Source organism: Phocoena sinus, chromosome 16 (assembly GCF_008692025.1).
Source record: "Phocoena sinus isolate mPhoSin1 chromosome 16, mPhoSin1.pri, whole genome shotgun sequence".
Lineage (NCBI taxonomy): Eukaryota > Metazoa > Chordata > Mammalia > Artiodactyla > Phocoenidae > Phocoena > Phocoena sinus.
This window is the reverse complement of record NC_045778.1, coordinates 85,057,132-85,084,820: the sequence shown is the minus strand read 5'-3', so window position 1 is coordinate 85,084,820 and position 27,689 is coordinate 85,057,132. Positions and strand designations below refer to the sequence as shown.

Sequence of the window (27,689 nt, the reverse complement as noted above, 5' to 3'; positions counted from 1 at the left end):
CCCCCTGTCCACTTGCCCCCCTGTCCCTGAGCAGTCAGCGACTGGGCTCCCTGCTCCTGAGTCCTTTCCATTCTCCGGCCCTGTCCGCGGGGAGCCCAGAGTAGCTCCGTCCGCACCCCAGCACATGAGGCGGCCTGGGGGAAGCAGACGGCTCCCAGCGCATGGGCGCTGGGTGCAAGGAGCCAAGCGTCAGCCTGGGGCTGCCTGGGGCCAGCCTGTGGCCCCCCTTCTCCCAGACAGAGCAGGTGGGGCCCACAATCACTGTTCTTGAAGACATATGTGGCCGCCGCCTCTTTGCAGGGTTTATTTTTGCAGCTGTGGGGGGGTCAAGGCTCCCAGGGGTCCTCCTTGGGGTGGTAGATGTGGTCTCGGTCCTCCTCTGGCCCTTGAAGCACCTGCTGAGGTGGCAGCACCCAAGCCCAGGGCCTTGCCTCCCCCTGGGCCTCCTCGGGCCAGTTGTGGTGCAGGCTGTCATGGTCAGGCTCAGGGCCCCACCTGGGGCTTGGGACACGGCCCAGGGTGTCCTCGGTCTCTGCCAGGGCCTCGGCACCTAGGGACAGACAGAGGGAAGTGTGGCCTCAGTTTCCCTCCCGAGGCTTCACTCATCCAAGTCGGCCCCTTGCGAGCCCCCTGTCACGAACTTGCGCCCCCCTCCCCAGGGGACAGCGCCTGCCCTGACCTTGCCGCTTCTCCCCGGTGGTGGCCAAGAGCTTTGGTGCCATGAAGAGCCACATGAGCTGGCTGTCCTTCTCCAGGGGTTCCACCGCTCGGGCGCCCCAGGCCCTGTAGCAAGAGCGTCTGGGTCAGGTCACCGTGTGCAGCGGGAGACCCTAGGACAGCACCCCTGCCCCACCCCCAACCCAGACCCTCGGGCCAGGCGTGCCCAGGACGTCGGGCCCGGGAAGGTCCCTGAAGGGGAGGCCTTGAGAAGGCTCCATGGGCTTGGCCGGGGCTCCCTCCTGTGCAGAGATCAGCAGAGCCCGGTCTACAGGTGGTGCTGCATCCTCCTGCCTGGCCGGCCGTCTCACGTGGGTAGGGGAAGGGGGCACGGCTGGCTCAGTCTGCTGCCTTGGCCACCCCGGGCGGGAGCCACCCTGGAGGCTACGGGGGAGCAGGGGAGCTGGGCGGGGCAGGAGAGGGGACTGGATCCTCCAGGCCCCACGCTCTGCTCGGTTGCTCACGGATCTCAGGGGCTCCCGTGCCTCCCCTCCCCAAAGCTGCTGGACAGGATCCCCCTCCGTGCATGAAGGCCCCCAGCTCAAAGCAGGCCCGAAGGGGGCACAGCAGGGGAAGGCGCAAGAGGCTGCCGGGGGCACTCACTCCTCTGTGTCCTGCTCAGCCCCGGCTTTGCCTTTGGTCTGGACGAGGACCTGGGGGAGAGAGGTCGCAAGTGAGGCTCAGTGTGGTCCTCCAAGGGTCCTCCTCTGGGGACTGGCTGAAGGCCGTGTGGCTTTGGGGGAGACTTGGGGACAGCATGGGGTCTGTACTTGCACCACCTGTCCCCTGGTGGCCTGAGGAAGGGGAGCCGGTTCCTCTGCCCATACTTCCTTGCGGGGCCAGTGGGGCAGGGGAGCAAATGAAACGGGTGACCCAGCCCAGTGACCGGTGCCCGGCAGCTGTGGGACAGCTGTGCTGGTCCTCCTGTGTCTCCCTCTTCGCCTGGCACTCTCAGGGTGTAGGGCTGGTCAAGAACACGGCCCCAGCACAGTCCTGGCCCCTGGGCAGCCCTGCATGTGGAGGTGCCCTGGGCTTCACAGCACAGGTGAGCGTCATCAGGCCCCCTCCTCCACCTGGCTCACCTGGGGTGGTTGTGGCTTGTCCATCAGACGCCGCAGAAGGGCCGCTCCCCTCATCCTGAGGGTCCCCCCAGTGCCCACGGGCCCGCCCGGTGCACAGGACCTGCAGTCCCATGGGTGCCACGCCTCCCCTGCCCTAGGCCGGCTGGTGCCTTTCTCCACCCCCTGCTGATGGGGCTGAGGGCGGAAGCCACGGGGCGGCTGGGTGAGGACCCCGCACGTACCTGGGGGGTCCATGCTGAGCTCCCCTGTAGCAGAAACACAGCCCCCAGGCTGGTGATCAGGAGAAGGCTGGGGGACCAGGGAGGAGAGTGAGAGACAGGCAAGCCTCTGCCTCTGCCCCACAACCTCCAGACATGACGCCTGGCAGGGCCGGCGATGGTCCAGCCAGGGGGGCCAAGGGCCGGGTCCTGATCAGGTCCACAGGTGGTTTACTGTCCCCCACGTCACAGAGCAGGCCATGCAGGCACAGAGATGGGGCCTCCACAGGCCCACACCTGCTCCCAGGCCCTCGGACCCCACCCTGCAGGCCCGGGTTACTGCGTGGATCTGGTGGTCCCAGCGTTGCCTCTGGCTCCGCGGCCTGTGCCAGCCACACCGTCGGGGCCTGGTGCAGTGGGGCTGTAGCACTGATGGGGCACGGGCTTGGGGCTCAGCTGGCAGGTGCTCAAGCCCGCAACACCCCTGAGGCGGTGCCCGTGGCTCCTCAGAGGCAGGTGGCACTTCGCTCTATCCCAGAGCTGTGGGTGGACGCTGGGGCGTTACCTGGGCGGGAAGCCCAGGAGGGGCGGGGAAGATGGGGTGCTCCGCCGGGACACGTCTAGCCTGACCTCAAGGAGCTTGAGGACCCAGCCCAAGCAGGGGCTCTGAGGAGCAACGGCCGAAGGCAGGAAGTGTGGAGGGACGCACAGGACAGAAGGCGACTAAAGGACTCAGCAGCGAGGAGGCCTCACCCAAGACAGGCCGGGTCGGGAGAGCAGAGGACGGCTGGGGCTGACTGCGGCGGGGATGCGTGGCGTGGGGTTAGGGTACCCGCGCGTGCCTGTGCGTGTGCATTGCCGCGTGCGCGTGTGTGGTGTGCATGTGCCCCGTGTCTTTTGCATTATTAAAATGCAAGACAACAGGCCCCCAGTGGAGTTGCTGGGCTGAGAGCCTTCATCACCAAACTGAGGCCCCAGTACAGGGTGGGCGCTGCCCTGCCCTCCCCGCCCTCCCCTCCCTCCCCTCCCTCCCCGGGATGGAATACCCTGAGCCAGACAATCCGGAACCGCCAGGCGGCACTTGCGGCCCTGCCTTCCCCTGAAGGAAGGTGACCCGACCACAACCAGCGCCCTTCGCTTACAGGAACTTCCTTGTTCACCCCACCTCCCCACCTCCGGCCTGTAGAAGTCTTTCACTCTGCACAGCTCCTTGGAGCTCCTTTCTATCTGCTAGATTGGATGCCACCCCGATTTGAATCGAGTTTTGCTTAAATAAACTCAGAATGTTTGACACGCCTCAGTGCATCTATCTCTCGGCAGTGTCACTCCGTGGGCAGGAAGGTTTCTGCTCCGCAGCTGGGCCGGGCTGGGAGCACGTGGCTGGGGGGAGGGGCCAGGGGCGGCCCATCAAGGCTTCCTGCCTGATGCCCGATTCCAGCCCCACAAAGACCTTCGCTCCTCCGGGTGACTCAGCACTTTGGGGTGGAGGTTCCCTTGCACTCCCAGGGGGTAAAGGGCAGGGGCCTGCCCTGGCCTGCAGGGCACTGGCCCAGTCTGGTCAGCTACCCTGCCTCTCCCTAGACAGAGGCTCTGGACACCAAGAGGTCCCCATGTCACTGATCAGCCCGCCCCTGGCCCACGCTGGGGCCCCTAGGAGAAACCCCCAGGACAGGAGGGCCGGGGAGAGCTCTGGTTTAGAGGGGGAGGGGCCCCCCACCCGGGGGAGGGGCCCCCCACCCCTGCCACAGGTGGAGGGGGCAGAGGGAGACCCCCTCAGGAGAAATGGCCTCTGACCTCAGGGTCCTGGAGGAGCCCCAGTGCTTCCCCGGGCCTCACACCCCAGCTCCCGGGGTGACGACCCCTTGGGCTCCAGCTGCCCTGCCCGCATCGCCCCCCAGCCTCCAGCCCCGGCTCAGCGTCTTGACCCCCACTTTCATTTCGTCAGTCACAGACCTGCCTTCTTTGGCCCTGGTGCCTCCCACCCGCTTCCAGGGGCTCCTGGGTGACTCTCCACAGGTTCAAGGGACCCCAAGGGACAGTGGTCTCTCTCAGGAGCCACAGGGGTGGCCTTTGGAGCTGGAGCCAGGGGCTACAATCATTCTGGAGGACTCAGGAGGAAGAGTTCTGTCCCCAAGCCCTTAACACCCGGGAGGAGCCGGCGCTCCTGGGAACTAGCCAGACACTGGTTTGCAGACGGAGCCCTGACCCCCTTCTGAAACCGGCCTGCGCTGGGGACCCAGGTGCCCCAGGGGCTGTTCCCTGAGTCCAGGGCTCCTGGACTCAAGTGACCACACAGCAAAGCTGTGGGTGGGGTGTTTGGGTGAAGGGTTTACAGGCGCTGGGCATTACCTCCTCATGCTGGGGTCCCCTCCTCAGTGTAGACAGCGCTCTGGGGGACCTGCAGCTGCAGACCCAGCTAGCCAGCGGCCCAGGGATCCAGACGTCCGGTCCTCGTTCTCCCTGCCCTCTCTCCTCTCTCTCGAGCCTTTATGGCCCCTGTGTGGGCGTGTCTGGACAGAGGTCGGGGCTGGGATCCTGACTGGGCTGACGAGGTGACTGAGTCCACCTGTATGTCACACACATGACCCTCCCCAGCACTCGACTTCTGCCCGCTCCAGCCACCTGACGCAGCCCTACCTCCCCCCACCTCTCCACACGCAGGAACTCGCACAGCCTCCGCCCCACCCTGGCCCTGGGCTCTGTCACCCAGGGGCATGCTCCCCCAAGCGGGGCTGACTGCTTGGATGGAAGCCGGAGGGCGTCCCAGCCCACCCTGCCCGCTGGGCCCTCAGCCGCAGCTGCTGGACTCCTCAGAAATATCACTGGTTCCCCAAACTTTTTTTTTTTGGCTGCACTGGGTCTTCGTTGCTGCGCGCGGGCTTTCTCTAGTTACGGCGAGCAGGGGCTACTCTTCGTTGCGGTGCGTGGGCTTCTCATTGTCGTGGCTTCTCTTGTTGCAGAGCATGGGCTCTAGGCACGCGGGCTTCAGTAGTTGTGACACGCGGGGTCAGTAGTTGTGGCTCGTGGGCTCTAGAACTCAGGCTTAGTAGCTGTGGCGCATGGGCTTAGTTGCTCCGCGTCACGTGGGATCTTCCCGGCCCAGGGCTCGAACCCGTGTCCCTTGCATCGGCAGGCGGATTCTTAACCGCTGCGCCACCAGGGAAGCCCTCCCCAAACTTTTTAATGATCCAGTACCGAACCCAAGCAGCATCTGACTCTCGATTCAATATTTTCATACGATTAACATACACAATAGCTTTTACAGTAAAAACACCCCTCTACGCGTTACACCTCTGACTGCACGGCGGGTGTAGAAGCCCCGACGGTGGGATCTACGGTTCCTGCAGCTGCAGCACCCAAACTCCCAAACCCCTTAAAGCCACAGAGCAGAGCCAGTCCTTACGTCATCCTAATGAGGAATAGTTATAACAGCTCGACCCGCTCGCGCTGCTGCTCCGCGGGCCACTGGCAGCGCGTGTTCTTACCCAACACCTGGATGTCGCAGGGGCTTAGAACTGCTCATGGCCTCACGTCATCTACACTATTTTGCTTGGCACATTCAAATCACGAACGTATTCACAGCCGTACCACAATTTTAGCCCGTGGCCTAAACATTTCTTCCACTAATGGCGATGACGACTCTTAACAAGGCTTACAAATGCAGCCCTGCCGCCAGTAAGCAGCTTAATGAGAGAGTTATTTGTAGTAGTGACACCAAGTCCCCCTAAAACCGAGTTCCCTTACTGAGTTCAGGATTCGTCTCTCCACCCAAAACTTTATTCCCTTTCTTGTTCCCTCTGACCTCAATCCTGTGCTAACTGAGCACTAATCAACCAGAGTCAGGTGACTAAGATGGCTGCTGTTGATAACATCGCTGATGTACTGAAATTGCCATTGTAGACATCATCGTTAATACACACTCAGGTTGTTTCTCCAGGGCAAGATGAGCTCACAGACCCCCCAGCCATGGACCGCCTGGCCTGAGAATGTAAACCAGAGACAGCCTGACTCCTGAAACTAGATTCAGAAATGTCACAGAAATGTCATAAAACGATGATGAATCCCAGCCTCTTTCTTTGTTCCCCTTTTAAAAAAATCCCCTCAAAGATCAAGTTGGTCGGAGGCTTATCTGAGCGGGTCTGAGTGGATCTGAGGCTTGTCCCTCATGCCCTTGTTTAAAGCCTGCAAATAAACCCTTTCTTCGCTGCAGACACCTGCTGTCAGGAGTTGCTTTCTGCTCCGAGGGGACAAGCGCCCTTGCTCGGGGGCAGTAACGTCATCTCAGGGTCCAACATCCCCATCCTCGTAACAGGGGTCGGTACATTCATCACTGCCTCAGCGCACATACTCCTCTCGAGTCAACTAGGCCTCATTGTACCAACTACCAACAGCGAAAACCCTGCCTAGCATGCCTCCACACCTTCACACGTGCGTTCTTCAAAGCCACGCTCTGTATATGCTCCAAAGCTATTATTCACAGCCTACGGCAGACACGTATAGGCCCAGTTAAATTACGTTTGCTCTCCTTCCTCGTTACACTGAAGTACAACCCTATTTAATGTCCACGGGTAATCTCCATCTTAACCAGAGCACCAATAAGCAGAGACCAACCCGTAACAGTCACCAGTCACGTACCGTAACCACACCACACAGCGTTCCTGTAGCTTCCTCAGAAAAAGTCGGAATCTCCTGTAGCGTAAATTATTCAGTTCCCACCCCATTCAACTTAAACACAATTCCTGCTCCTCAACTTTTTCAGCAAAAGGATCACTGCACGCCCCATTATCAACCCCCAAAGAAACAGCCCTAAGACAGTTTTGTTAGAAACACAAGGCTCGGGCTACTGCTCCGTAGGCACAGCTGTTGTATAACCACGAACTAACAACAGTCCCACTAAAGAAACTGAGAAACCATTAAGCTCAAAGATGACCCGCCAAAACGTATTACAATGCCAGAACCAATTCAACCACTCACGATCAACCCAAGCCCACCATAAGTAAGGAAGCTTTTGAAGGAAAACCTTCAAAACTAACTACCAAAATGTACTTAAATCCAGCGTATGTCATGATTATTCTTATGTGGAGCGTAACCATGGCCAATGCCATGAAAATCATCGTCTTTCAACTATATAAACACTAATGACCAGGGCTTCTCTGGTGGCACAGTGGGTAAGAATCTGCCTGCCAGTGCAGGGGACATGGGTTCAAGCCCTGCTCCAGGAAGATTCCACATGCCACGGAGCAACTAAGCCTGTGCACCACAACTACTGAACCTGCTCTCTACAGCCAGTGAGCCATAACTACTGAGCCTGCGTGCTACAGCTACGGAAGCCCGTGTGCCTAGAGCCTGTGCTCCGCAGCAAGGGAAGCCACCGCAATGAGAAGCCTGCACACCGCAATGAAGAGTAGCCCCCGCTCACCGCAACTAAAGCCCACGCACAGCAACAAAGACCCAATGAAGCCAAAAATAAATAAATAAATAAATTTATTTTAAAAACCCCACTAATGACCAACACTAGAAAAACCTACCCATTAAGCAAAACTGTCAACGATTCATTTATTGATTTACCAGCTCCATCAAATCTCTCTTCATGATGAAATTTGGTTCTCAGCTTGGTATTTGTTTAATTTTACGTATCTTAACAGGGTTATTCCCAGCAATACTTTATCATGTATCATGTATCAATAACTGCTTTCTTGTCCATAACCCATATCTACCAAGATGGAGACTATGGATGAATTAGCCGATACTTAATGGAAATAGAGCCTCCATATTCTTTGCTTGTTTGTTTACCCACGTTGGGAGAGGTCTGTATTATGGATCTTACAGCTTCCGAGAGACATGAGACATTGGAACCATCCAGCTGTTTAATAGCCACAGCATTTACAGGTTACGTCTTATCATGAGGCTAAATAGCTTTTTTTTCTTAAAATAAATTTGTTTATTTTTGGCTGTGTTGGGTCTTCGTTGCTGTCACGGGCCTTCTCTAGTTGTGGCGAGTTACATTACGTTACAAGTCTCCTTCCAGCAAGTCCTTCCATTGGCACTAACCCAGCCAAAGGCGGCTGAGGAGGATTAGTGGATAAAGCCACCCTTTCCCCCGCTCTTCACCTTCCACTTTATCCTCCCATTCACTGATTGCTGCAGCTTTAGTAGTTCTTCACCCATTACTCCTCATGAAACAGGCTCTAAGAGTCCAACAAGGATCTAATCCGATATGAACAAAATCCCGTTTCATCCACACTGCACAATTAAAGATATCTGGTATGCCTTGTTCCTATTTGTAATCTCACTAACACTGGTACTAGTCTCATCCGACCTTCTAGGGGACCCAGACCATTATACTCCTCCTAACCTCCTCAACACAGCCCCCCACATCAAGCCAGAATGATACTTCTTATTTGCAAACACAATTGTATGATCCATTCACAACAAACAGGGAGCACACTGTCCTTAATCTTCTCAATCCTGATTTTATCAATTGTCCCAATACTTCATACAACAAAACGACAATGTGTAACATTCCGACCCCTTAAGCAATGTTTATTCTGAGTACTTGTAGGGGACCTACTGACACTAATATGAAGCAGAAGACTACCCTTTGATCACCCATTTATTGTCACTGGACACATAGGATCTAGTCTGTATTTTTTTCTAATTCTGGTCCTTGTACCACTAACAAGTATCATTGAAAATAACGTCCTAAGAGGAAGGGTCTTTGTCATTTATCTATTACCCTGGCAGAGAGATGAGTGCCACACACCACAAGGAAACAGTTTACAGATTTAGTCCAGGAAATTGCTAAACAGCTAACCACTACCCTCAGGGGAAAATATCATAATCCACAGTCGTTTCAAAATATAATCTAAGACATCTAGTTGTTTTGGTTAATAGACTTTTTTTTTTTTTTTTTTTTTTTTTTGCGGTACGCGGGCCTCTTTTTTTTGAGGTACGCGGGCCTCTCACTGCTGTGGCCTCTCCCGTTGCGGAGCACAGGCTCCGGACGCGCAGGCTCAGCGGCCATGGCTCACGGGCCTAGCCGCTTCGCGGCATGTGGGATCTTCCCGGACCGGGGCACGAACCCGCGTCCCCTGCATCGGCAGGCGGACTCTCAACCACTGCGCCACCAGGGAAGCCCGGTTAATAGACTTTTAAAAAAAATATTTATTTATCTATTTGGCTGTGTCGGGTCTTAGTTGCGGCACGTGGGATATTTGTTGCAGCACGTGGGATCTGCCGTTGTGGCGCGCGGGCTCTAGAGCGCCAGGACTTAGCTGCCCCACAGCATGTGGGATCTTAGTTCTCCAATCAGGGATCGAACCCATGTCACCTGCCTTGGAAGGCAGATTCTTAACCACTGGGCCACCAGGGAAGTCCCCTAATAAGACATCTCAGGGTTAGAGAAAAATTAAGCAGAAAATCAGCGTTCCCATAATACCCTCTCCCCATCCCCATTTCCCCTCCTAGTAGCTGACATTGGTTAGTATATTTGTTACAAATGATGAGCCAATTAAAACATGTATTTTCCAACCAAAATTTACAAGACAGGCAAAGAAACAGGAAAAGTGTGACCAATATTCAGGAGAAAAGCAGGTAATAGAAACTGTTCTTAGTGGACCGAAGCATTGGACTTAGAGAACAAAAAATGAATGGAAGCCATGTGTAGAGTTAAAGCAAAATATGATGAAAGTGGTTTAAATAAATAAATCTCAATAAGTGACATTTAAAAAAGAATCAAATGGGAATTCTGGAATTGAAAAACAATAACTAAAATAAAAAATTTACTAGAGGGCTTAATAAAAGACATATTTAAGTATATACCTTTAAGTTAGATCAACACTTAAAGACATAAATAGAAATTATCCAACCTGAAGGAAGAGAAAAAAAAGAACAATGAAAAGCATCCCAAGGACTTCCCTGGTGGCCCAGAGCCTGTGAGACAGCAACACACATGTGACGCACACAGGCACACACCATACACACACATACGTGGAGTCCCACAAGTAGAGGAAAGAGAGGGACAGAAGAAATATTTCAATAACTAATGGCAAAAACCATTCCAAATTCTATGAAAAGCATTTATCTACAGAACCCAATAAGCTCAATGAGCCCCAAATAGGATAAAAACAAAGATGTATCACAGCTAAACTTTATTTTTTTTAATTAATTAATTTTATTTTTGGCTGCGTTGGGTCTTCGTTGCTGCGTGCCGACTTTCTCTAGTTACAGCCAGCGGGGGCTACTATTCGATGCTGTGCGCGAGCTTCTCATTGCGGTGGCTTCTCTTTGTTGCTGAGCACAGGCTCTAGGCACGCGGGCTTCAGTAGTTGTGGCACGCGGGCTCAGTAGTTGTGGCACAAGGGCTTAGTTGCTCCGCGTCATGTGGGATCTTCCCAGGCCAGGGCTCGAAACCACGTCCCCTGCATTGGCAGGTGGGTTCTTAACCACTGTGCCACCAGGGAAGCCCCCAGTTAAACTTTAAAACCCAAAGACAAAGAGGAAATCTTGAAAGTAGCAAGAGAAAAACTACTCCTTCTGTGCAGAGAACCAGCAACACGATTAAAGCTGACTTCTTGTCAGAAACACCAGAGGCCTGCAGAAAACGCTTGAGAAGGAATAACAGCAAAAATAACCTTTCACAGTCTGTAGAGGAGGTGAGAGCACATCCTACCTCCAAAGGTAGACAAAGACATTACAGGGGAAAGAAAGCTGTATACACACCAACATTCCTCCTGAACATTGACACAAAAATCCTTAATAAAAAATACCAGCGAGGGCTTCCCTGGTGGCGCAGTGGTTGGGAGTCCGTCTGCCAATGCAGGGGACACAGGTTCGTGCCCTGGTCCGGGAAGATCCCACATGCCGCGGAGCAACTAAGCCCGTGTGCCACAACTACTGAGCCTGCGCTCTGGAGCCCGTGGGCCACAGTTACGGAGGCCCGCGTGCCTGGAGCCTGTGCTCCACAACAAGAGAAGCCACCGCAATGAGAAGCCCACGCACCTCAACGAAGAGTAGCCCCCGCTCGCTGCAACTAGAGAAAGCACACACGCAGCAAGGAAGACCCAGCGCAGCCAAAAATAAATAAATAAAATAAATAAATTGATTTTTAAAAATCATAATAAAAAGCTATTATGAGATTTTAAAAAATACCAGCGAAATCCAGCAACACATAAAAAAGAATTTATCCCAGGAATGCAATGTTAGTTTAATATTCAAAAAGTTAATTAATGTACTATACTATATAGATAACATGAAAGACAAAGAAATGATCATTTTAATAGACACAAAAAGAATCTGAAATTCTTTTTCAGGAAGCCAATACCCATTGATGATTTTTTAAAAATACTTTCAAAAAAGTAGTAGAAGGGAACTTTCTAAACCTGGTAAAAGGGCATGTACAGAAAAACTTACAGTGGTGATCATATTCAGTAGTGAAAGACCACCAACTCTCACCTTCAGATGGGAAGGAGACGTCACCGTCCACGCTCACCCTGATGTTCAACATTGTGCTGTAGAGTCCAGCCTGCACAACAAGGCAGGACAAAGAAAAGATCATGCTTGAACCGGAATGGAAAAATAGCCATCTTTATTTACAGATGATATGATCCCATACTTAGAAAGAGTTTAGTAAGATCTCAGGATATAAGATCAATATACAAAAATCAATTGTTTTTATATACTAGAAATGAACATTTGAAATGAAGTTAGGGAGAATGTTTCATTCATAGTAGCACTGAAAGTAATAAAATACTTGGGAATAAATTTAACAAAAGAAGCACAAGACTTGAGCTGAGGAAAATCCAGATCTAAATAAATGGAGAGATATTCTTTCTTCATGGATTAGAAGACTCAAGTCTTCGTCAAGATGGTGATTCTCCCAGAATTAATCTATAGATTCGATGCAATTCCTATCAAATTTCTAGCAGAACTCTTTAGAAATAGACAAGTTGATCCTAAAGGTTATATGAAAATGGAAGGACTCAGAAGAGCCAAAACAATTTCTAAAAGAACAAAATTAGAACAGATACACTTCGCCACTTCAAAACGCTACAAAGCCCCAGTGGCAAAAGACATACTGTAGGCATAAGGATTGAGACACACATCAGTGAAACAGAGTTAAGCATCCAGAAACGAACCCACATATGTATGGACAGCTGGTTGTTGACAAAGATGTCAAGACAACTTAACATGAAAAGATTAGTGATTTTAACAAAAGATGCTGAGACAACCGGATATCCATATGCAAAAAATAATAATAACTTAGACCTATAACTTAATCGTACACACAAGCTACCTCAAAATGCATCATATGTTAAATGTAAAAGTTAAAATTACAAAACCACTGGAAGAAAAAATGAGAAAATATTCATGGCCTTGGGTCAGTTCTTAACACACCACCAAAAGCACGACACATAAAAGAGAAAATTGATTCCTTGGACTTTATCAAAACTACAAGCTTTTGCACTTCAAAAGAGACTATCAAGAAAGTGAAAAGACAAGTCACAGACCGGGGGAGACTGCAAATCTTCTACCTGCTGAAGGGCTTGTATCCAGAATATATGAAGAGTTTTAACAACTCAGTAACAACAAGACGAACAACCCAATTGAAAAATGTTCAGAACATTTAAACAAACATTTCACCAAAGATATACAGGTGGCTAAGAAACCCACGAAGAGATGTATAGTTAATGATGGAATAAAATGTATGTTTTTAAGACAAGACAAGAAAATTTAAGCAGACCATACTCCCCGCCCTGGGCCCTCCTCAAGAGCAAGAATCTCTGCCTCACCAAAAAGATCATTTTTTTTTTCCTCCTTTTCCTTCTTTTCCTGGTTCTGTCACGGTCGTGGTGACCTGCACTCGATTCATGCGTGTAGAGCTGGAGTGCGTATTTTCGGTGAACTTTACATAAAATGTCAGGGTCATTTTGATGAACAATCCTTTGTCTTGAAAATGTATAGAGCTGTGCCTTCAACTTCCAGCAAGCTGAACAGTCCTCAGAGTTTTCTGAGTCATAATCCTCAGGTTGCCTTGAATAAAATTCTCTGTTTCTTCTCTGGATGGACTACTGAGTAATTTTTGTTGACGTTAGCATCATTAGTTATGGGGATGCAGATTCAAACCACGCTGAGATAGCACTCATCCTACTAGTGGGTCTGAGGTCAGCGTTATGAGCAGAATTGTTTCCTCCCAAAATTCATACGTAGAAGCCCTAACCCTCAGGACCCCAGCATGTGAGAGTATGTGGAAATATGGTCTTTAAAGAGATAATTAAGTTAAAATGAAGTCATATGGGTGGCCTTAATCCATTCTGATTAGTGTCCTTATAAGAAAAGGAGGTTAGGGACTTCCCTGGTGGCGCAGTGGTTAAGAATCCGCCTGCCAATGCAGGGGACTGGGTTTGAGCCCTGGTCCGGGAAGATCCCACATGCCGCGGAGCAGCTAACCCTGTGCTCCACAACTACTGAGCCTGCACTCTAGAGCCGGCGAGCCACAACTACTGAAGCCCACGTGCCTAGAGCCCATGCTCCGCAGCGAAGGGTAGCCCCTGCTCTCTGCAACTAGAGAAAGCCCGCACGCAGCAACAAAGACACAATGCAGCCAATAATTAATTATTTATTTATTTTTTAAAGGCTTAAAAAAAAAGGAAAAGGAGATTAGGACACCGATACACGCAGAGGAAAGGCCATCTGAAGACACATGGAGAAGCGGGCCTCTATAAGGCAAGGAGAGAGGCCCAGAGGAAACCAACCCTGCCGACACCTTGATGTCTGACTTCCAACCTCCAGAATCATAAGGAAATAATTCCCGTTGTTTAAGCCACCCGGTCTGTGGTACTTAGTTATGGCAGCCCTCGCGAGCGAATACAGACGGCTGCAGCAAAAAGGAGAGATGGTAACACGTGTCCGGGGCGGGGGTGAAGCCAAGCCCCTCTGCACCGCTGATGGGAATATGAAATGCTGCAGCCACTTTGGAAAAAAGTTAAAACATTTTCTTTAAAAACTACATGTAAACTACCATACGACCCAGCAATTCCACTCCTAAGTACCTGCCCAAGAGAAATGAAAGCCCTGTGTCCACACAAACACTAGTCCAAGAACGCTGGCGGCAACGCTGTCAACAGTAGACACACCCGGCACGAACAGTCCAGAGCCTGGCGACTGAATAGATAAGACGGGACACATCCGCAACATGGGGCACTAGTCAACAGCAAAAAGGCATGACACAGCCGCGCCATCGCTCCTCGGCCAGCTGTGATCCCAGGTGTGGAGCCCCGACCCTGCTGGGCTGAGCCCCGGGGTCCTGAGACCACAGCCCCCGCTCACCTGCTCACTCGGACAACGCGCCTGCGCGTCGGCTGCTCTATGCCTGGCGCTGTGCAGGCTCTGGGCCACAGCGTCTACCAGGAGCCACAGGCTTGCCCTCCGAAAGCGGACAGTTGGGGCTTTGGACGCCGAGCCGTGAGGAGGAAGCCCTCTGGGCGGGTGGGGGCCCAACCCAGCTGTGCCTGAACCAAGCGGACCAAAGGGGGCAAGACTGCGCGCCCGACAAGGTGGTGCCTGGGAGCCTGGACATCCCCAGGGGAGGATGCTGGCCAGGGTGTCTGTCCCTCCCCGCCCCGCCTGCAGTGCGGTGGTGTGAGTGTGTGAGGTGTATGTATATGTGTGTGCAGCGTGTGAATGGTGTGTGTGTGAGATGTGTGCTGTGGGTGGATGCGGTGTGCGTGTCTAAGCCAGTGACAGGTTGGGGGGGCGGCGCAGCTCCTACGGGCACGCGTGGGAGGCGGGGCGGCGGCGGCAGACGCAGTGCTCGCCTCCTCCAGCCTGCATCTCCCTGGCAACAACGGCAGCCTCGGTCTGGGGCTCGGCCCCTCCCCCCGCCGCGCCCCAGCTGAGAAGCGTCTGGAACCGCATCCTTCCTCCGCATCCTTGTCCTGCGGCCGCGTCCTGCTGCAGCTGCCCGTTGGAGCCGCCTGTGAGCCATTTGCACATTTGTCCTTGTGGAGCGGAGCTGCGGGGCGGGTGGGGGGCCGAGTGTGCGCACGAGTGTGCGCGTGCGTTGCGCGGATGTGCATGGTGGGTGTGCGGGGGTCGCAGGTATACTGGTGTGTGTGCACGGATGTGCGAGGGGCGTGTGCAGGGGTGAGAGAGTGGCGGGGGGGCGGAACTGCGGCTGACCCGTTGGCAGCCGGCCGGGCAGGGGTCGGCCCGAGCGCAGGAGGTTGTCCTCAGGCCCCCCCGAGGATCCGGGGCCTCCGCGGGAAGAGTCCCTGCCTGGATGTTCCAGAAGGGCCGTGGGTGTCCAGCCTTGCACAGACCCGACGTGCCGCCCAGATTCCCGTCCGCGGTAGAGCGGGGCAGCTCGGGTCGGGGTAGGACTGCTGGATATCAGCTCCCGCCGTCCCATGGAGACTGCAGCCCCCTCCCCGCGAGCCAGCTCCACCTCTGCAGGTCTGAGAGAGCCAGTGGGAGATGGGCGTCCCGAGGTGGAGAAGGGATGCCAGTTCCAGGACTGGTTCAGCTCTACCTGAGGGGGTGGGGGAGGCAGAAGGGGCTTCCGACGGACCAGATCACGAAGCGCTGCCGGCAACGGCACGGTGGTGGCGGAGGTGAGGGAGGCTGCGTGGCAGGCGGGACGTGGCCAAGAAGCGGAGAGAGGGCATTTGTCCAGAACCGCCTGCCGCGGGCTCTCGGTGCGGAGCCACAGGTGGCTGGTACTTGGGACGCTGAAGCCGGGGGCAGACCTGCACCTCCCCCCACCTGCCCCGCTCGCCTGGGCCTCTCAGGGCTGGGCTGGCGCCTGCAGTCCACCTGCCCTTGAACCGGCAGTCAAACCCACCATCGGCCTGCAGGACAACGGGTGGGAGCGCACCTGGGTGGGCGTTGCGGCTGGGCCTGGAAGGGGCGGCGCGGGGGCGGGGGCCTTGCGGGGTTCTGCAAAGCGCGCAGGCCCCCCGCGCTCCGTTGTCACACGCACGCCCAGTGCACACAGGACGCTCGTGCCCGCCCGCACATGCAGGCGCCGGTGCATACCTCCGAGTGACGCAGCATCCCAGGGTGGCGTATGTGTGAAAGCGAGTCTGTGACGTGGCCTGCAGCCAAGCTTGCTGAGGGTCCGTGCCCTCCCGTCCAGCCACCCATCGCAGCCTCAGCACAAACTCACTGCTCAACCTGTGCCCCCTCCCCAAGCCTCGTAGAGGAGACGTACACCGCCCCACATCCCAGCCCAGCAGCCTACAGCGAGCGGGGAGCAGCTGATCCGCTGTCGAAGGCACAATCACAGCGCAGCGTGGAGGGAGGGGGCCGGTGGGAGGAGTAGGGAAGACCCCTCCCATTCCACGGAGCTAAGTGTCTGTCGTGTGAATGAGCCCAGCCAGCCTGCCCAGAGGGTCTGCGTGACTCGGGCAGGGAAAGGAATTTTGCTGGGGGGGGGGCTTCCCAGATGCAGCCCAGCCCCTACCCCAGCATTCTGCCTGGAACAAGGCGCCTAGAGCCAGACGGAGAGGGTCAGTTGGGCCCCCAAGTCTTCTTTTCTTCAAGAAGACGTGTCATTGCCTGCCTGTCTCTGTTGCCATGGAAACCCAAGATGATGTAATGTGGACGTCATGCAGAGGCAGAGGAGTTGGAGCTTACGTTTGGCTTAAAGGGAACCCAGAGGCGGAGCTCGTATGGATAGGGGCCTCCTGCGGGAGAGGAGGGGGAGACCTCGGCCTTCCGCCTTCCAGGGGGCGTGGCCACCAAGCTGAGATTGAGAGGTTTGCGGGGGTGGGGGCTGTGCCCCCTCTGCCTCTCCCGGCTCCTGTCTGTAAACCGCAGGTTGGGTTTGAGAGTCGCGGGGCGTCTGCTGCGTGAAGGCCCCCAGCCCCCTCCCCCTGGAGGGCACCCTCCCCAGCCCCTCGCCAAGCTCCCCTAAAGGCCGGGGCGCTTGCTGTCCCCACCTCGCACAGCCCTCCCCTGCAGTGCCCGGTCGTTCCCCCCGCCCTCCTCCGCGGCCCCCTTTCGGCGGTTTTCATCTCTATTTCCTTCTTCGCACGGATCGCCCGACCTTCTTTTATTTATATGTTGTTCGTCTCTGCCTCGTGGAGCGTGGACGTCATATAAGCGCGGTACGAGCGAAGAAGGACAGATGTCCCGCCCGCCTGGGGCAGGTGCCCAGGTGCCCGGACGTCATCCACAGGCCGAGGCCCGGCCAGGCCTCGACCCACCTCAGGAAGAGCACACCGCCCCAGCCTGGGGTGGGTGGGGAGTGGGGACGCTTTGCCGGTCTGTACGACCCGGGCAAGGCGCGCACATCCGGGGAAGGGCGCCGGCTCAAGACGCTAAGAGAAGCCTCCTCCGCGGGCGCCTGGGGAGTGAGTCCACGATGGGGCGGCCCCTCTCCCAGCCTGGGCCGGGGGCTTCCTGCCCTCCCCACAGTGGCCGCCCCGAGCCTCCCTGCCCAGCGCCTCCCACACGTCCTGCAGGTCTGTCTGACTCTGCCGCTGGCAGGGGCTCCCCCTCTGCGTTCCCACCTGGCCTGCCCGCACCGGCACCCACAGCAGGGCCTGGCTGCCGGGGTTTGAGTGAGGGCCTGGCAGGCACTTGCGGTGGTGGAGCTGATGCCCAGAAGGGTCGCTCAGGACAGAAGTTTGGGGGTTGCAGGGTGGGTGCAGGCAGTGGCGAGGGAGGGGCCACATTCGGAGGCCAGGGCGGAAAGCTCAGCCCGAGGTCCTCATTAGGAAGGGGACAGCCAGGGCACAGTTGTCAAAAGGCTGTTCAGTCCTGGGAGAGGGCGTGGCCTGGCTGTGCCTCTGCTACCTGCCCGCTGTCGTTTGGTTTTGTTTGTTTTTAACCTTTTTTGTTGTGAAATATAACGAACTCAGAAGAGGACACGAAGCAAACGTGCAGCCTAGTGATTCGTCATAAGCGAAGCCCAGGCGTCCAGCATCCAAGTGAAGACCGGAAACGCCCGCCCCGCCCCGAAGCCGCTCCCCTCCCCCAAGGGCACCACGCGGGACTCTGCAGACGCAGGAGCATTGGCCGCACCTCCGAGCTCCTGAGCGCGGGATGGGGTCCTAAACAAGGCTGTTGTGTTTCTCTATTCTCGACCCTTCGTGTGTGCCTGGCTTCTTCTGGCCGACGCTGGTTTTGTGATTGAGGGCTGTTCTTGCAGGTAGCGTGGTCCCTTCCCTCCCCTGCTCTGGCGACCTCGCTGGTTGAGGGCTGTTCTTGCAGGTAGCGTGGTCCCTTCCCTCCCCTGCTCTGGCGACCTCGCTGATTGAGGGCTGTTCTTGCAGTAGCTTGGTCCCTTCCCTCCCCTGCTCTGGCGACCTCGCTGATTGAGGGCTGTTCTTGCAGGTAGCGTGGTCCCTTCCCTCCCCTGCTCTGGCGACCTCGCTGATTGAGGGCTGTTCTTGCAGGTATCGTGGTCCCTTCCCTCCCCTGCTCTGGCGACCTCGCTGATTGAGGGCTGTTCTTGCAGGTAGCGTGGTCCCTTCCCTCCCCTGCTCTGGCGACCTCGCTGATTGAGGGCTGTTCTTGCAGGTATCGTGGTCCCTTCCCTCCCCTGCTCTGGCGACCTCGCTGATTGAGGGCTGTTCTTGCAGGTAGCGTGGTCCCTTCCCTCCCCTGCTCTGGCGACCTCGCTGATTGAGGGCTGTTCTTGCAGTAGCGTGGTCCCTTCCCTCCCCTGCTCTGGCGACCTCGCTGATTGAGGGCTGTTCTTGCAGGTAGCGTGGTCCCTTCCCTCCCCTGCTCTGGCGACCTCGCTGATTGAGGGCTGTTCTTGCAGTAGCGTGGTCCCTTCCCTCCCCTGCTCTGGCGACCTCGCTGATTGAGGGCTGTTCTTGCAGGTAGCGTGGTCCCTTCCCTCCCCTGCTCTGGCGACCTCGCTGATTGAGGGCTGTTCTTGCAGTAGCGTGGTCCCTTCCCTCCCCTGCTCTGGCGACCTCGCTGATTGAGGGCTGTTCTTGCAGGTAGCGTGGTCCCTTCCCTCCCCTGCTCTGGCGACCTCGCTGATTGAGGGCTGTTCTTGCAGTAGCGTGGTCCCTTCCCTCCCCTGCTCTGGCGACCTCGCAGAAGCGCCTCTATTCGTGTGCTTGTTCCGCTGAGGAGATGCCCCGTGGTGCGCGCGTCTGTGGGCAGTGCTGCTGTGCACGTGGGTGCGCACCTGCCTTCCTGCGGGGTGTCTGCCCAGGAGTGAGTGAGGCCGTCACAGGTTCAACACCCTAGATAAAGCGGCCCCACCCCACCCTGTGGTGGCCTCTGTTCCTGCTCTCCCTGTCCCGGTGTTCGGCTTACCCCCGCCCCGCTCCCCCACCACTACCCCTGCAATTTGTCTCTTCAAGGATAATGGAGTGAGCACCATTTCAGTATTCATGGCTATTTGAAATCCTCTTCTGTCCATTTTTCTCTTGGGTGATCTGTCGGTCTTTCTTGACCAACTTGAGACGCTCTGTTTATATGGTAGATGCCTGACCCATATTGGCTTCCACCATAACTGGGTGGCTCCAAACAACAGACGTTCATTCTTTCACAGCTCTGGAGGCAAGAAGTGGGACATCAAGATGTTGCAAGGGCCGAGCTCCCTCTGAGGCTCCAGGGGAGGCTCCTTCCTTCCTCTTCCAGCTTCGGTGGCCCCAGGAGTCCCTTGGCTTGTGGCCACCTCCCTCTAGTATCCACCTCCATCTTCAACATGGCTTCCTTCCTGTGTGTGTCTGTGTCCAAACTTCTCCCTTCTTATAAGGACACCAGTCATTGGATCAGGGTCCACCCTAATCCAGTATGAGCTCATCTTAACTTGATTAGATCTGCAGAGACCCTATTTCCAAATAAGATCCCGTTCACAGGTGCCCAGGTTAGGGCTTGGGCTCGTCTTGTTGTTGAACCCACAACAAGTCCTTTCTCATTTGCAGGTTGCAAATATTTTCTCCCAGTCTTGGTTTCTGTTTCCATTCTTTGAAGGCTATGTTTTGATGGGCAGAAGCTCTTAATTTTTTAAATTGAACTGTAGTTAATTTACAGTGTCGTGTTAGTTTCAGGTGTACAGCAAAGTGATTCAGTTATACATATATAGCTATTCCTTTTTGGATTATTTTCCATTATAGGTTATTACAAGATATTGATTATAGTTCCCTGTGGTATACAGTAGGTTCTTGTTGTTTACCTATTTTATATATACTAGTGTGTATATGTTAATCCCAAACTCCTAATTTATCTCCCCCTACCCCTGCTATCCCCTTTGGTAACCATACGTTTGTTATAAGAAGCTGTTAATTTTAATGTAGTTCTTTTATCAATATTTTCTTTTGTGGTTAGCGCTTATTTGTGATACTGAAAAACTCTTTCCCTCCCTGAGACCAGGAAAATATTCTCCTGTATTATCTCCACGACACTTTTCCATCTTGGCTTATCCACCGGGAGTAGATTTTTGTGTGGGGTGTGAGGTGGGGATTGGGTCCACTGTTTGCCATGTGGACGTTGGGTGGCCATCCCCAAGCTTTGCAGTGACATCTCCGTGGTCCGTGTGTATGGGGTGTGTCACATGGGTCTTTGTACACCACGCAGTGATACCACACGGCTATGTGACAAGCTAGACGCCTGGCAGACAAGTGCCCCCCTCGGTCTTTCCCAAGATGTTATGAGTATCCTTGTCCCTCTGCCTTCCATATAAAATTACAAAGCTTATCAAATTCAAACAAAAAGGACTTCCCTGGTAGCACAGTGGTTGGGAATCCACCTGCCAATTCAGGGGACACGGGTTCGAGCCCTGGTCCGGGAAGATCACACATGCCACGGAGCAACTAAGCCCATGTGCCACAACTACTGAGCCCATGTGCCACAACTACTGAAGCCCGCGTGCCTAGAGCCTGTACTCCACAACAAGAGAAGCCACCGCAACGGGAAGCCCATGCACTGCAATGAGAGTAGCCTCCGCTCGCTGCAACTAGAGAAAGCCCGCACGCAGCAACGAAGACCCAACACAGCCAAAAATAAATTAAATAAGTTTATTTTTAAAATACATAACTATTGGGCTTCCCTGGTGGCGCAGTGGTTGAGAGTCCGCCTGCCGATGCAGGGGACACGGGTTCATGCCCTGGTCCGGGAAGATCCCACATGCCACAGAGCAGCTGGGCCCGTGAGCCATGGCCATTGGGCCTGCGCGTCTGGAGCCTGTGCTCCGCAACGGGAGAGGCCGCAACAGTGAGAGGCCCGCGTACCGCAACAACAACAACAAAAAAAAATAACTATTGATATATTTTTTAAAAATTCACACAAAAATTTCACCTTGGAATTTTGATTGGGATTTATTGATTCTATAGCTACACTTTGAGGGGAAATGATGTTTTTAAACATGTAAACTTCCAAAATCCATGACCATATATTTCCCCATTTATTTAAGGAATTTAGGAGTTATTTGGTCTCAGTCAATAATGTCTTTTTTAGGGGCTTCCCTGGTGGCGCAGTGGTGGAGAGTCCGCCTGCTGATGCAGGGGACGTGGGTTCGTGCCCCGGTCCGGGAAGACCCCACATGCCGCGGAGCGGCTGAGCCCGTGAGCCATGACCGCTGAGCCTGCGCGTCCGGAGCCTGTGCTCCACAACAGTGAGAGGCCACAGCAGTGAGAGGCCAGCGTACCGCAGAAAATAAATTAATAATAATAATGTCTTTTTTAAAAAAAATTTATTTAGGCTGCACAGGGTCTTAGTTGTGGCATGCAGGCTTCTTAGTTGTGGCATGCAGGCTTCTTAGTTGTGGCAGGCATGCAGGATCTAGTTCCCTAACCAGGGATTGAACCGGGGCCCCCTGCATGGGGAGCGTGGAGTCTTACCCACGGGGCCACCTGGGAAGTCCCAGTCAATAGTGTCTTGACAGGGGTTTCTTCTGGTTTTCCACAGGGAGGTCCTTCTAATCTCTTGTTAGACCTGCTCCTGAGCATTCGATATCTCTGATACTGTTTAAGTGGAATCTTTCAACAAATTATGTTTTAATTTTTTGTCACTGATACATAGAAACAGAACTGATTTCTGAATACCTTAAACCCATCAACTCTGCTGAACTCACTTTCCAATCCGTATAATTTATATGCAGATTCCTTTGGATTTTCTACACACAAAAGATGCTTTCTCTGTGAATAATGAGAGTCTTACCTAATCTCATCCAGGCTTTGTACCTCTTATTTCTTTTTCCTGCCATATGGCTTGGCTAGGACCTCTATAAATCACCATCATTTATAGAACTGATAATAAAGGGCCTTGCATCTCCCTCTCAATTTTTTTCTTTTTTTTGGCTGTGCCGCGCAGCTTGTGGGATCTTAGTTCCCAGACCAGGGACTGAACTGGGCCCTCGACAGTGAAAGCATGAAGTCCTAACCACTGGACCACCAGGGAATTCCAATAGATTTTTTAAAATAGTAAACAAATGTTGAACCTTACCAGATACTTTTTCAGCTACTATTGAAATTGATCAGATCATTTTTCTTCTTTATTCTGTTCATATGGTGAAAATAATGATTGCTTTCAGATGTGAAATTTCCAGAATACACCCAGCCTTTTAATATCTTGCTGGATTCCACATGCTTGCATTTTATCTGGGGCCTTGGCACTGGTGTTGGTGGGTAGCATGGCCTGCGAGGTCTTCTGTCTCGTTGTCCTTGCCGAGTTCTGAGATAGAGGTCGTGCTGGGTTCACAAGCTGGGGTGTGCTCCCGTGTTCTTTCCTCTGGATGAGTTTTGTATGAAATTTGCATGATTTCCTCCTTAAATGATCGGTAGAATCCAGGGGTGATGCTGCCTGGGCCTGGAGTTCTTTGTTGGAAGATTTTAACAACAGATTTAATTTCTTAGTGGACATGGGACCATTTCTTTCTCCTTTTGATTGACTGAGTATATTTTGTGTTTCTGTTTTTTCAGTTTCAAGTCATTTGCTGTGTTCCTTTTCTCTCATCAGTCAGCCTAGAAGTGAAACCATCTTGACCTCCCCCAGGAAGCTTTGTGCTCCTCCAAGCCATGCAGGTCCCTCCCACCTCCTGCCTGCCCCCCACTCCTGTTCTTGTCAGGGCGTTCCGGCTCCCCAGATGGTCCAGTCCACGTACACCATTACTGCCACGCTCTGTGCAGTTAGCTCTTGGATTCAGTCACCAGCATCCTCTTTCTGTAGCTCTTTGTTACTTCCTGCATCTCCAGTAGGGTTGCAGATAAAACATAGGACACCCAGTTAAATTTGAATTTCAGATAGACTTTAACACTTTTAACACTTTTTAGTATAAATATGCCCCTGTACTGCACGTTACATGGATACATCATAAAGAGCAAAAGCACCCGTTGCTTACCTGAAATTCAGATTAATCTGGCGTACCGTACTTTTATTTGCTAAGTCTGGCCACCCTACTCTCCAGGCTTCTATCTGGGATTGTTTTCTGTTGGTTGCTGCCCTTAGAATATCTCCTGGAGCAGGTGGGCCAGTGGAAGACTCCGCCAGGCAGTCACCAGTCAGAGGCACTCTCGCCTGCACGGCTGTGGGGGCCAAAGGGAGTCCAGGGGGCAGGAAGGGACTAGAATCCTGCGGCTGGACTCACCCGGGTTGTCCTGGGAGGTTGGCCTGGCCACCCGCGGCCCAACCCACCTCTGGCGTGAGGAGCATAAAGGCCAGCCTGGGGCCCTCTCACTCCAGACCCAGCTGGTGTGGGCATCTGTTATGTGGCCAGTGACCCTGTGTCTGCCTCTGGACAGGACGAGGACTGCCATCCACCATGGTGAAGCTGAACTGCAGCTTCTCGGGGAAGACAGGCTCCGGGGACGGGGCTACCATGGACAGCATCCCTCTGATCAGTCCCCTGGATGTCAGCCAGCTACAGCCTGCGTTCTCCGACCAGGTGAGGGGCCTGGGCCAGCGTGGAGGCCTGTGTCATCCTGCCCTGGAAACACACGGGCGTTAGCAAGGTGGCTTTAGGTGTAGCCTCCTCTAAGGGGCAGCTGAGCAAGTGGAGGAAGGGCCAGGCTGAGCCTGCTGTGTGCCCCGATCGGCTCCCCCCGCCACCCAGAACTGCCCTTTCCTCATCTGCAAACAAGGGTAAACTGGCCACGGGTGGTGGTGAGGATTCACATGCTCTCACAGACAGTGCCCAGCTTGCCTGCGGTCCAGCAGGGGCTCAGCAGCAAAAACTACCCCCTTCCTCTGCTGGGCGTGCTCTTTCTTGGATTGCGGCCCGAGATGAGGTCCTTGGGCAAGGGGTGGGTGGAGGGGGAGCTCTCAGAAGGAACCTGTAAGAAGCAGGGTTCAGCTCAGGCACAGCCCTGCCTGACCCCACCGGAGCTCTGGAGAGTGAGTGGCACGCAGAGTTGTCCCAGCCTGAGGCCCCTGTCAGCCAGCCATTGACGAGGGCAGGGGGCACTTCCCAGCATTGCTCCCATGAGTCGAGGGCAGTTCTCCAGCGATCTGTGTGGGCTTCGACCATGCCTGCTACCGTTCTGGACCTGGTTCCCAAAGGGAAGGCTCAGTGGTGGGCTTCCTGGAGGAGGGGACCAAGCTGTGGTGCCATCGAAGAGGAAGCTTCTGGCAGGTACAGCTAGCGTCCTCAGAGCCGAAGGCAGCCAGCAGACATAGGGGCTCTTTCCATCACCTGGCCAGGCCCTGGGCTGCCGCGGCCCTGGCCGACTTCCAGTGTCCCCTTCCCTTGGTGTCAGCTTGTAGCCACTAGATCCCTGCCACTAGCACCCATACCACTGCGGGCAGCTGCCCCCTGCCCCCTTTCCCTCCCAGCCCCCCTAGTTCAGGGTCCTCCTGCATCATTTCTTCCCACAGGTTGTCATTAAGACACAGACGGAATACCAGCTGTCCTCCGGGGACCAGCCGACAAAGTTCTCCGACCTGGAGGCCCAGAAGCTGGGCGGCGGCCACCCAGAGGATGCACGTGGCAGGGTAACCCAACCCTCCCCGCCAATTCCATGGGGTGTCAGGGCAGGGGAGGTGGAGAGGCAGCTGCAAGCTGTGGGAACCCAGGCTCTGGGCTGGGTGGGCTGGGGGCCCTTGGTCAGGGCCCTGCTCTCAGTAGAGCTGGACAGGGAATCACCCCATCAGAGGTATGGGTCGGGCCTGGGCAGCAGCAGGCTCTGCCAGCCTCCCCGCTGCTGCTGTAACGTGGGGTGCGGGCAGCCGCCGCCCTCAGAGGAGCCCCTGGCAGGAGACGCAGTGCCTGCTTGCGCCCTGCACCCTTTCCCACATGGGTCGTTTGTCTCTGCCTCGGTGACTCGCGGATTTCCCGTATACGATGGAGACTCACTTTTCCTGCTGTGTCTCTGGCAAATGTGTTTTCCCTTCCTTTTCTAGCTCTTCAGCCTACTAATGGTGGCTTTTTTATAACTTTTAGGGTACCATTTCTAAAGCCTTTCATTTCTCAGTAGTAACTCTGCCCGTTTCCCCTTTCCCCATCCTTTCTGAGAGGCCGGTGAGCCCTGGGCTGTGTGCGCGATGGGCGCCGGCCCTGAGGTTCGCGGCCCGGGCCCTGCACAGCCTCACCACCCCACCTCTCCTCTCCGCACCTGCCCACCCCCCAGATGCCCACAGGGCGGATGATCGCCTTCACCATGGCGCTCATGGGCTGCCTGCTGATCATGTATAAGGCCATCTGGTATGACCAGTTCAGCTGCCCCGACGGCTTCCTGCTTCGGGTAAGGCCGGTGGACTGGGCACCGGGGCTGGGAAGGGCAGTCGCGCCCTGCAGGCAGAGTGCCAGGGAGGGTCCCAGGGGGGTGTCCTGTGGAAGGACGGGGTGCCTCCCCTCCTCTCCCCCAAGCTACCACCAGGAGGGTTGGTCTGGGGTGTTCCCAGCTCTATGGGAACGTGACCTGCACAGGCCCTCAAGCCCTGTCACCTTCCAGGTATATTCAAGTCCTATCTTTAGAAAAATTAAAAGAAAAGGTGTTTTAGCGAGAGGTTTTCTCTTCCTGTAATTTAAAAAGTAAAGCATAAGGAAGGAGGTCCAGGTGGAGGGAAGCCTCCCTCACTTGTATGCGGTGTGTTTCTATGTCACAGGGTGTTGACGTTTTCTGCATGCTTGGAAAGTGTTCCCCCATCCTTGTTTCTTTTCTCTCAGCTTTGCTTATGGTGACTTTTACCATTTTCAGTGTATTTTTTCAAGACTCTAAGTTTTCAGTAGATAAATCGTCCCCCTTTCCCCGTGATTTCCGAGAGGGGAGCGCTCCCCCCCACAGAGGCCACGAGCCCTCACTGTACTTCCAGGGGTGCACTGGGCTGCTAACGGCCCTCACTCACTGGGATTCCCTCGGGGGCCCGCGGGGTGGGGGCGGGCCGCGGGGCACTCGCCGAGCCCCCTACCCTTCACTCAGGGGGAGGCCATGGCCACCGGCCACCGGTGCGTTCGGAGAAGGGCTGGCTCTCTGCGGAGCCTCCAGGTCTGAATTGGAGGCCTACCCCTGATGGCTTGAAATTACGGCAGAAATCAGTGTATTTAGGGGCACTGTCTACAGTATGACCGAACTGCTCAAAAGCAGAGGTGACCGCCCGCCCGCGGGTGGCCCACGGACGCGGCTCCCGCATCGCGGCTGATGCCACTGAGAAAAAATGCACCCCGTTTTGCACACCCGAGCCCAGGGGCGCGGCCGCCACACCTCCCCCCACCCCCGCCCCTGACCAGCCCCCTTCCGCAGCACAAGATCTGCACCCCGCTGACCCTGGAGATGTACTACACCGAGCTGGACCCTGAGCACCACCGCAGCCTGCTGGCGGCCATCGGGGCCTACCCAGTGGGCCGCAAGCACGGCACGGAGACCCCGTGGTTGTCCGCGAGCTACCACGCCTTCAAGGAGGCGCCCAAGGCGCACAAGGCGCCCGCCCGCGCGGCCATGGCGGCGGTCACCGAGCCCTCGAGGAAACCCTCGGGGAAGCCCTCGGGGAAGCCCTCCGGGGAGGCCTCGGCGCCAGGAGAGAAGGAGGCGGGGCAGAAGGAGGAGGGGAGCGCGCCGCCCCCAGCCCCCCAGTGATGGCCTCTGGCCTCCGGGTCGCAGCCCGTCTGGGTAGGTGGGACCCTCCTCCCTATCCGCCCCACCACCCCTGGGAGGGGCAGGGCGCCGGCCCGGTCGGCCGGAGGCTCACTCAGGGGTGCTGTCCGCCCTGGCGACCCCTGTGACCGCGTGAGGGTCTCGGGCAGGGAGCAGGCACGAGGGCGTGGTCAGGGCAGGATGGGGGATGGGGGGCGTGGGCAAGGCGCGGGGGTCGGGGACCGGAGTGTGGGCGGGGCGGGGTCAGTGGGGGGCGGGGTCAGGTGAACTGGAGGCGGGAGGGCGGAGTTCAGCCTCATTTCTTCGCACGCAGGTGGGCGGTGTGGTCGTGCACCCGCCCCAACTTGCCCGGCCTCACCCCTCCTCCCCTCTGTCTTCGCAGCGTCCCACGCCGGCACCTGTGACCTCCCTCGCCCGACGCTCGCCGCTCTGTGGTTGCTGTGGTCGCCGTGGTCGTGCCCCTGCTCCCAGGCCCCCTCGCTGACGCCCCCCGCCCCGTGAGCCTCTAGCTCTGTCGCTTTTCTCTGAGTAAAGATTCACCTCCACCTGGATCTCGTGCTTCTCCTGAGCATCCTCGGCTCTCCGGCCTTTTTCCTGACCCCCCCAACCCCATTCGGGCGAGGGCCCGAATTCTGTCCCCCGTTGCCCAGCTTTTCTCAAGCTTTAAAGCTCAATTTAAAAGCATTTATTAACCTAGT

General features: G+C 55.2%; 2 protein-coding genes across 2 annotated transcripts; one reads left to right on the top strand and one right to left on the bottom strand.

The window, feature by feature from the left end:
• Positions 1 to 278: 278 nt before the first annotated feature.
• Positions 279 to 4,511, bottom strand: PRAP1 (proline rich acidic protein 1). The gene is made up of 5 exons (XM_032607313.1): positions 4,346 to 4,511; positions 2,021 to 2,087; positions 1,321 to 1,370; positions 680 to 783; positions 279 to 550 (listed from the first exon to the last, which is right to left on the bottom strand). Exons 1-5 carry the CDS (start codon positions 4,351 to 4,353, stop codon positions 327 to 329), a joined length of 453 nt encoding a protein of 150 aa, XP_032463204.1. The 5' UTR covers positions 4,354 to 4,511; the 3' UTR covers positions 279 to 326.
• Positions 4,512 to 14,928: 10,417 nt separating this feature from the next.
• On the top strand, positions 14,929 to 27,461 carry CALY (calcyon neuron specific vesicular protein). The gene is made up of 6 exons (XM_032609213.1): positions 14,929 to 14,972; positions 23,704 to 23,846; positions 24,776 to 24,892; positions 25,528 to 25,641; positions 26,641 to 27,006; positions 27,374 to 27,461. Exons 2-5 carry the CDS (start codon positions 23,724 to 23,726, stop codon positions 26,971 to 26,973), a joined length of 687 nt encoding a protein of 228 aa, XP_032465104.1. The 5' UTR covers positions 14,929 to 14,972; positions 23,704 to 23,723; the 3' UTR covers positions 26,974 to 27,006; positions 27,374 to 27,461.
• Positions 27,462 to 27,689: the final 228 nt, after the last annotated feature.

Bases quoted from the DNA above. Each gene is read 5' to 3' on its own strand.
- PRAP1 (XM_032607313.1), bottom strand. The intron at 784-1,320 runs GTGAGTGCCCCC...CTCTTGCTACAG, and splicing joins GCTGAGCAGGACACAGAGGA to GGCCTGGGGCGCCCGAGCGG. The intron at 551-679 runs GTCAGGGCAGGC...GTCTGTCCCTAG, and splicing joins CACCGGGGAGAAGCGGCAAG to GTGCCGAGGCCCTGGCAGAG.
- CALY (XM_032609213.1), top strand. From the start codon at position 23,724: ATGGTGAAGCTGAACTGCAGCTTCTCGGGGAAGACAGGCTCCGGGGAC. The intron at 23,847-24,775 runs GTGAGGGGCCTG...TTCTTCCCACAG, and splicing joins AGCCTGCGTTCTCCGACCAG to GTTGTCATTAAGACACAGAC. The intron at 25,642-26,640 runs GTAAGGCCGGTG...CCCCTTCCGCAG, and splicing joins CCGACGGCTTCCTGCTTCGG to CACAAGATCTGCACCCCGCT.